The sequence below is a fragment of the Mustela erminea genome, chromosome 3, assembly GCF_009829155.1.
Source record: "Mustela erminea isolate mMusErm1 chromosome 3, mMusErm1.Pri, whole genome shotgun sequence".
NCBI lineage: Eukaryota > Metazoa > Chordata > Mammalia > Carnivora > Mustelidae > Mustela > Mustela erminea.
Window position 1 is genome coordinate 12,953,138 of NC_045616.1, and position 9,410 is coordinate 12,962,547.

Sequence of the window (9,410 nt, forward strand, 5' to 3'; positions counted from 1 at the left end):
GTGGGGCTCAATCCCAGGACCCTGAGATCATGACTTGAGCCAAAGACAGAGGCCCAACCCACTGAGCCATCCAGGTGCCTCAGCAGGTACTTTATGTGAGCAAAAATTTCTGCATAGCAAACATAATCTAACAGGCACTACTTCCCATGACAGGCCCACCATAAGCGTGTGCATATGAACAGCATGGAACCTCTTGGTGTTTGGTACTTAAAATAGTCAGGTTTGCCTTTTCCATTCAACAATTTCTCAATCCCAGTAAAATGGCCTTTGAGTCCACCCCCTGTATCCTTTTTTGGATATAAATGATTTGGGCAATTGCTGAGGATAGATATAAGGACAGAGCTTTACAGGACACAAGACTGGCCTTGGATCCTGGTACCACTACACAATACTTTTCGGAGAACAACTAAACACACATTCTCCAATTATACTTCTCCAAAGGGAACATCCCAAAGGATGTTCTATTCTCTGACTCCAGATGTGTCTCTTTGAGTCCATGTACTGAGAAGTGAGAACTGAAGGAACAGGAGAAAATCAAGAGGCCTTGGAAAAATGATGCCAATGTTAAGTGATAAAGGGATGTCAGAATGAGACTGTATGTCACACTGTGCAATCTTTTCTTACATCTTTGGATCCCAGCTCATTTAATAAATGAGAAGTAGGACATATTTGGAGATTTGCTGAGATGTGGGTTCAAAATGTTCTAGTCAGCTCATCTACCTCAAGGAACTTAGAACTAACAAAAGTGGAAATACTGAACTGATTGAGAATTCTAAAGGATACAGTGTGAGGAGAGGACCCCAGATATCCTGACTTTCCCCAAGAAGGAGCCTGCTGAGACCTTACCCTTCAGATGGCAGTATCTCTCAAAACTTTCTTCAAGATGGTGTTGGTGTCCTTGGCGACATTGTCAAGGAGGCGCCACTGATTCCACCCTCTAAGGTAGTAGAAACCGGTGTTACCTACAAATGGGATTCTGTTCAGAACCGAATATAAGCAAGTGTCTGTATTACAATTTGTCCATGATAATATCCAGTCCCTGCTGAGGACAGTGTGTAGATCCTGAGACTTCATAATGGCCTTATACTCCTCCATAGGTTTTCCCATACTCTGGGCCACCTCCTGGAGAGACTCATCATCCAAACCAAAGAATGAGTGGCAGACATTCAAAAACTTCTCAAGGTAATCTGCATTCTGGATGCCGAGGCTCTCCTGGAAAGACTCTGAGCGTGTTTGCCTCCAAAAAGTGATTGCTTTGTCATTAATCATCTTCCCATAGGTGTCAGACAGGTTCTGTCGGGGCTTATGATACCTGATGTCAGACACTTCTTTGCACAACCTCTTCCTAAGCTCTGGGAAGCCATGCAAGGAGGGATCAAAGTTGGAGACCAGAAATATGATGGGTTCATACATTCCCTCATTCTGGAGAGCTACCCGGATATTCTCCTGGATATCCTGCAGGAGTTGTTCCTTTGAGACTACACGTGTATTGAGGTCTCTGTCCAGCTTGGTCCAGACAACGTAGAACCTCTTTCCCTGTCCCTGGATGATTTTGGCAAGCTTCACGAGATTCATGCTGAACTGTTCAGATGCAATGATGATGAAGAGATCATACTTGCTAAACTGGATTTCCTCCAGATAGGTCTCCAGGCTTTGGGTGGCAGCTCCTGTGCCAGGTAGGTCCCATAGCTCCACACTGGGCATGTCAGAGAAATGGTAGAGAGTGGGTTTCTGGGTGGTTCTCACCACACCTGTGGGAGCTGAGTCCTCCTCCTCCTGCCCAATTCCCCGCAGTGCATTGATGAAGGAGGACATGCCATTGCCAGAGTCCCCAGTCACTGCAATTCTCACTGAGGCACTGGATGCTGTCTTCATGGTCTCCTTGACCGCAGAGACTATTTCTGGCAACTTCCATTCTTCGGAAGCTTTTTCTGTGTTCCTGACATCCGACATAGATAAGATGCTCCAATCTTCATGGTGTGGCCCAGCAGAGGTAAAGGATGTAGGTGATGGGGTGTGAAGGGACGGGGAGGGCTGCATGATGTTGCTCATCAGTGGAGTAACCTGCAGAAATAGGAAAAGCAGGGGGGTTGGGAAGACCAGGCACACAGGGTGGCAGAGGAGTCATCACATTTGATATTCCAGACTGAGGGTGTCAGATCCACATCTAACTCACTGTAGGCCTTTTGGATGAGAAACAACAAGCCCCTGCAAAAATGTTTGATAGTGTCTCAAAAATCTAAACATATTATTCAGTTACAGAAAACAAGGAAATCCCCCCATTTGTGGCCATATGGATGGACTTTGAAAGCTTCATGCTAAATAAAATAAATCAGACAAATACTACATGATCTAACTAACGTGTGGAATCTAAAAATAAAAGAAAGTAAATTCATAGAAAAAGGGAGCAGAATAGGGGAGAGGTGGAGGAAGTGGGTGAAAAGTGGGGGAGAGTGGAGGAAGTGTCCAAAAGGTACAAGATTTCAGTTGTAAGATAAGTAAGTACTAGGGATGTAATGTACAACACGGTGACTATACATATCACCATGATACGATTTATAGAAAAGTTAAGGGAATACATCTGAATGCAGAATGTTTTCTCTTTCTTTCCTTTTTATTGTATTTTTATGAGATGATGGATGTTAGCTGAACCTACTGTGGTAATCATTTCACAATATATGTAAATCAGATCATCATGATGTATGCCTGAAACTTATATAGTGGTGTTTGTCTGTAACATTTCCATAAAACTGATAAAATAATTTAAACAGAGTCACCAAATGGCCCAGCAATTACATTGCCAGGTATATACCTGTGGGTGGTGATGACATACATCTATGTAAAACCTGTGTGCAAATGTTCATAGCAGTATTATCTGTAGTAGCCCTCAGGTAGAATTAACACAGTTGCCCATGCACCGTTCAACAGATAAACAAAAGTCGTCTATCCACACCAGAGATCAGGACTGAGCATGAAAAATAAATGAAGTACTGATACCACCCACAACATAGATGAACCTCAAAACATTACTCTCAGTGAAAGCAGACAGCCCCTCGGACCATGTATTCTATGATTCTATTCACATGAAATGTCCAGAAAAGGCAAATCCTTAGGCACAGAAAATACATGGGGGTATTTCCTTCTTCTGAAGGGCAAATGGTAGGAGGGAAAAGAGGGGTGGTAGTCAAGAGGTATGGGATATCTTTTGGATAATGAAAATGTTCTAAATTTGATTATGATGGCATTACAACTTTGTGAATATATTAAAAGCTAATGAAAACTTTAAAGGGCCGCGAATTGCAGAATGTATCAATTATATCCCTGAATCAGGAGATGTGCACCTGTTAGGGACTCAGAGGAGACTGCTGAGGAATGCTCTGTAGCTCTAGTGCCAGTGGACAGCTCCTAAGCAGCTCACAGATATGAATGGACTTGAGCAGAAGAGTGTCATGAGGGTCTCTGTGTAAGGTGCACTTAAGTTCTCCTCCACCCCAACTGGGTGAGCAGGATGTCCCCCTGGGGAGGTCTGCAGGGCACAAGTAAGCTTATGACAATACCGAATATCCTTCAATCCTGAGGACCCACACATCTTCACTGCATATGTCTTCAGAGTCCAGAATAATTTAATTTTTTTGATAACAGTGAAAAGTACATCTTCTTTCCTCTTAAGACATTTTCCATGTTGTTTACTGCTAATTGCATACCTGGGGAATCTCTGTCCCTCATCCACTTCAACATCTAAGTTATACAGACTTTCCAAATAATAACCTACTGATTTTTAAGTCAATACTTAGGTTTGTACATGACTGTTTATCTTGTCACTGTTGTGATTAGTATTTTAGGTATTTAAGTTCTCTTGTGAACATTCTCTTGTAAATTGTGCCCTGAGGTAAAATCTGCAAGCATTTTATAAGGCAGGATTGGGAAAGAGAATTGGTTGGGATTACCTAGGGGATTCTCCTCCTGGGGGCTACACACAAAGTGCTTTCATAGTCCCACAGGTTATGAGTCTTTGCTGTGGTAATTTCCCCTAAAAAACCTACTAACAGTTTCATACTAACAGCATTTTTCATATAGCTAGAACAAACAATCCTAAAATTTGTATGAAGCCACAAAAGACCGCAAATAGTGAAAGAAAACTTGAGAAAAAGAAAACAAAGCTGGGGGTATCATGATTCCAGACTTCAAGTTAGATTACAAAGCTGTAGTGATCAAAACAGAATGGCACTTATCTCATATATTTATGTGTTTTTATGAGTATGTGTATAAAACCATTTTTTAAAAAGATTTTATTCATTTACTTGACAGGCAGAGATCACAAGTAAGCAGAGAGGCAGTCAGAGAGAGAGTGGGAGAAGCAGGCTCCCTGCTGAGCAGAGAGCCCGATGAGGGGCTCAATCCCCAAACCCTGAGATCATGACCTGAGCCGAAGGCAGGGGCTTTAACCCACTGAGCCACCCAGGTGCCCTAAAACCACTTTTTAAATAAACATCTTTCATTAAAATGTAAGTGTAATAAAAACAAAGCAAAACAAAACAAAAAACACCTGTATGGTACTGGTGCAAAAATAGACACATAGATCAATGGAACTGAAGAAAGCATCCAGAACTAAACTCAGAATTATATGGTCAATGAAACTTCAAGAAACAGGAAAGAATATCCAATGGAAAAAAGACAGTCTCCAACAAATGGTGTTGGGAAAACTGGACAGCAACATGCAGAAAAAAATTTCTTACAGCATATACAGAAATAAATTCAATTATCCTTAATTATCCAAATGTGAGACCTAAAACCATAAACATCCAAGAAGAAAGCATAGGCAGTAACTTCTTTGACATCACAACTTCTTTCTCGATATTAATCCAGAAAGGAAGGGAAACGAAAGCAAATAAACTATAGGGACAACATGAAAATAATACATTTTTGCAGAATGAAGGAAACAACAAAACTAAAGGTAACACACAGAATGGGAGAAAATATTTGTAAAGACATATTGATAAAGGGCTAGTATCCAAAATATATAAAAAAACTTATACAACTCAACACTCAAACACCAGATAATCCAATTGAAAAATGGTCAGAAGACACAGATAGGCCTTTTTCCAAAGAAGACATCCAAATGGCCAAGAGACATATGAAATGATGCTCATCATCACTTATCATTAGGGAATTGCAAATTGAAACTATAATGAGATATTATCTTATACCTGTCAGAATGGCTCAAATCAACAACGCAAGAAACAACAGACATTGGTGAGCATGTGGAGAAAGCGGAAACCTCTTGCATTGTTGGTGGGAATGCAAATAGGTACAGACACTCTGGAAAACAGTATGGAGGTTCCTCAAAAGTTAAAAATACAGCTAATCTATGACCCAGCAACTGTACTACTAGGTATCTACTTAGAATACAAAAAAACTAATTCAAAGGGGTACATGCACCCTGAAGTATATAGCAGCATTATCAATCATAGCCAAACTATAGAAAGAGTCCACGTGTCCATGCACTGATGAATGGATAAAGAAGATGTGGTGTATGAATACAATAGAATATTACTCAGCCACAAAAATGAAGTATTTTCATTTGCAATGACATGGTTTGAGCTAGAGAGTATTATGCTAAGCAAAATAAGTCAGAGAAAGACAAATACCATATGATTTCACACGTGTGGAATTTAAGAAACAAAACAAGAAAAGTGAAGCAAAAAGAGAGAGGCAAAAGAAGACACAGACTCTTAAGTATGAGGAACAAACTGATGGTTAGCAGTGGGGAGGTAGGTAGGAGGATGGGGAAAACAGAGGATAGGTATTGGGAAGTGCACTTGTGATGAATACTGACTGATACATGGAAGTACTGAATCATTACAATGTACACCTGAAACTAATATTACACTGTATGCCAACTAACTTGAATTAAAAAAACTACTGTTTTTATCTGCACAAATGCAATTTTTAAAACATATTATAATTCAACGCTGCCTCTTTGCTGAAGAGTTTCCCTATGAGCCCCATGAGGCCTTCTATTCCATGAGGGCTTCCCTTCCAGACCCATCTATGGGGTCTCCTGATGCTGCTGGGAGGCTAGTCCTCACACTGAATCAGAAGGCCCAAAGCCCATCTGTAGGAGAAATTTCTCATTGGCCTACAGGTCCTGTGGTGTAGTTTCTTGCTTTCCTCCTCCACCAAAACTACCCCACTTGCATCTTCACTGATGGTTCTGAAGAAGACTTTCCTGTGATTCTTCTTACTCCCTCCAACTCTTACCAGAGTGTAGGAATGTCCTGTTTCTGTGAGTCTGTCTGAGCTGGGTCTTTTGCATGGCATTTCTTGATTAATCTTCTCCAAGCTCTATTAGGTAAGTGATATTATCCCTAGCTACAGATGAAGGTATTTCCCAAATGTGATCTGTGAACATCTCACAGATAAGAAATAAGCTTGACAGTCTGGAAAACAGTATGGAGCTTCCTCAAAAAGTTAAAAATAGAACTACCCTATGACCCAGCAATTGCACTACTAGGTATTTACCCAAAGGATACAAACAGTGATTTGAAGGGACATATGTACCCCAATGTTTATAGCAGCAATGTCTACAATAGTCAAACTGTGGAAATAATCCAGATGTCCATTGACAGATGAATGGAAAAAGAAGATGTGGTGTGTCTATATATACAATGGGGTATTACTCAGCCATCAAAAATGAAATCTTTCTATTTGCCATGATGTGGATGGAATTAGAGGGTATTATGCTAAGCAAAGTAAGTTAATCAGAGGAAGACAATTATAATTTCACTCATATGTGTAATTTAAGAAATAAAACAGAAGAACATAATGGGAGAGAAGGAAAAATAAAACAAGATGAAAACAGAAATGGAGACAAATCATGAGACTCTTAACCCCAGGAAACAAACTGAGGGTTGCTCAAGGGGAGGGGGAGGGATGGGGTAACTGGGTGAAAGACATTAAGTAGGACACCTGATAAAATGAGCACTGGGTGTTATGTAAGACTGATGAATCACTGAACTCTACCTCTGAAACTAATAATACACTATATGTTAATTAATTGAATTTAAATAAAATAAAATAAAAAAAGAGAGGGAGGCAAATCATAAGAGACTCTTAACTATAGGGAACAAACTGAGGGTTGCTGGAGGGTGGTGAGTGGGGGCATGGGCTAAATGTGTGATGGGCATTAAGGAAGGCACCTGTTTGGATGAGCGCTGGATTTTATATGCAACTGATGAATCACTAATTTCTACCCCTGTAACTAATTATATGTTACATATTAACTAAATTGAATTTAAATAAATAAAAAGAAGAAACAAGCTTGAAGATAACAAAGCAATGATGGAGGATCCCAGATTTACTCCAATAATGTCATTTTATGTTTCTATCTGGATAGGAGGGGAGGGTGATTCTAGTTAGTGTTGAATATCCAGGCCCAGGGGCTGAGGGATGGCTAGATGATGAGATGCTCCTCCTGGGGATGTGGGTCCACTTATTGCTATCAACTGCCACTTACCTCTCCCTAGATGCATGCTTCTTAATTTGGGGAGAGAATGAAAATCACAGTCCTCTCTCAGCTCCCATCCTCACAACACATTAAGGAAAACTCATTGCTTTGCAAGTATGAGGAAAAAATCCTGCAATGTGTCATCAGATCTTAGAAACTGTTACAGGGAAATTGACTGTCCCCCCACCCTTGGGAGATGGATGCATAATGATATGATCAGGAGATGCTGGGAGTTCAGAGGGAGGGAATCTCATGAAATATGATGTAATTACCATCTCATCTGCCTTGTGCCCCCAAATCTTCAGGGTCCTCCACCAGGAGCCCCTGTGACAAATTTGAGGTGCAACAGGTCAGCAAGGATGGTGCCTCCTCCCACAGGAGTGCAGGTGCCCTGAGCTCGGTGAGGGACTGAGTGACATGGTGGGGGAACGTGCATGGACAAAGCTGGCTAAAAGCCAGAAAGATGGAGCTCTGGTCTGGGTCAGGCTCGAGGAACACTCTGGAGTGAGAATCCCTAAGAGTAGCCTTCCCTTACCCTTAAACTCAAAGCCCTCTTTAAGACCTCTCTTGACCTTTCCTAACAATAGCCCAAGTTCTTGTTTATGGGGGAACACAGAGGTTTCCGAAGGTCTTACCAGCCATCCTGGCTCCAGGGAGATGATATCCTGGGTGAGTTCCAGGCTCACTGACTTGGTTGAAGTCAGTATGAAGGGGTTTCTTCTGCTCCTGAGCATGCTATGTATTCTGGTTGCCAATAAGTTTGCCTCTAGTATGGGATGGGGAAGGCTGGATGGGTCTCATGGGAACCAGGCTAGCTAGGACATAGGAACTGAACTAAAACAAAGGATTCAAGACCTCTTGAATCCTTTTCTTGGTTTGTCTAAATCCCATCGCAACCTTCACATGTTCCCATCTCACCTTGACTTCCTGTGTGTTAGATCAATTGAAAAACAAAAACAAAAACAAAAAAACCTCTGTCTCTTCAAGAGATGAAAGTCCCAGAAAATATTGTGTCATCCCATGTTAGATGCCTGGTATCATAAAAATACACATACACAGGTCTTGGCACTTATAGTAAATAATTCCTTAGACTCTCTGGTGCCCTTAGTGCCTGGCAGGTATGGGACATATTTCTGTTAGATGAATGAAGCACAATGCATCATTGCATGTCCTTCACTCCTTAGTTGACAGATAAATTAACTTTTCTTCCTAAATCTGTCATCTGAAATGTTGAAGCCAGCTCTGCCCCAGCCCTTTGGAAAGCAAGTAGGGGCTATCAGAAGACCACATCCTCCCGTCCCCCCCAACTGCCATGAATATGGAGATGAAAGGCCCATTGTCTCCACACTAGAAGGTAGAATTGGTTTGGTGCAAAGTACAGGGTTCTGAGTTTTGCCTCTGAAGAATGTCAGAGGGGGGCCCTGTTGTCAATACTCACTGAAAGGGATAAGCCAGTCCCCAAGCTCCCCTGCTCTGGTGTCAGGCTCTGCCTTTCATGTCTTTCCTCCTGCAGGGTCATCAGCCACATTGGGTTTTACCCCCTGTCACCCCTCTCACTCACCTGCTCCAGGAAGCAGAGGGTGACTGTGATCAGGCAGATGGTCCTGCTGGCAAGTTAGCCCTCCCAGGGAATGGGTCAAGCTCTCAGGGAGAGATGCCTACCTCTGAGATTCCCCCACAACAGGTTCCAGGCTCAGCTTGCTCCCGAAGGAACGAAGGGAGTTGTGCTGGGTTGAGATTGTCTTAGAAAGAGTCCAGACAGAAGGGGCAGTGGGGAGAGGACCCAGGAAAGAGAAGGCAATCTCACAGTTTTCTGCCCAGTCCTTTCAGCCTCAGAGCTGAGCAATTTCTGAGTAAAGCTGGGAGCACGGCTCTGGGGGGAGGGAAATCAGAGTGGCTGCTT

The 9,410-nt window shown here is 42.0% G+C and overlaps 1 protein-coding gene across 2 annotated transcripts; it reads right to left on the reverse strand.

The window, feature by feature from the left end:
* Nucleotides 1-248: 248 nt before the first annotated feature.
* On the reverse strand, nt 249-9,385 carry LOC116585880 (immunity-related GTPase family M protein-like). 2 transcript variants are annotated; one of them, XM_032335234.1, is made up of 2 exons: nt 9,069-9,385; nt 249-2,064 (listed from the first exon to the last, which is right to left on the reverse strand). In XM_032335234.1, the coding sequence occupies exon 2, from the start codon at nt 2,050-2,052 to the stop codon at nt 850-852; it is 1,203 nt and encodes a 400-aa protein (XP_032191125.1). In that variant the 5' UTR covers nt 2,053-2,064; nt 9,069-9,385; the 3' UTR covers nt 249-849. The 2 variants fall into 2 exon arrangements, with proteins under 2 accessions (XP_032191125.1, XP_032191126.1); XM_032335235.1 differs by having other exon boundaries at nt 9,170-9,384.
* Nucleotides 9,386-9,410: the final 25 nt, after the last annotated feature.

Coding starts and splice junctions, on each gene's coding strand:
- LOC116585880 (XM_032335234.1), bottom strand. CDS start 2,052: ATGAGCAACATCATGCAGCCCTCCCCGTCCCTTCACACCCCATCACCT.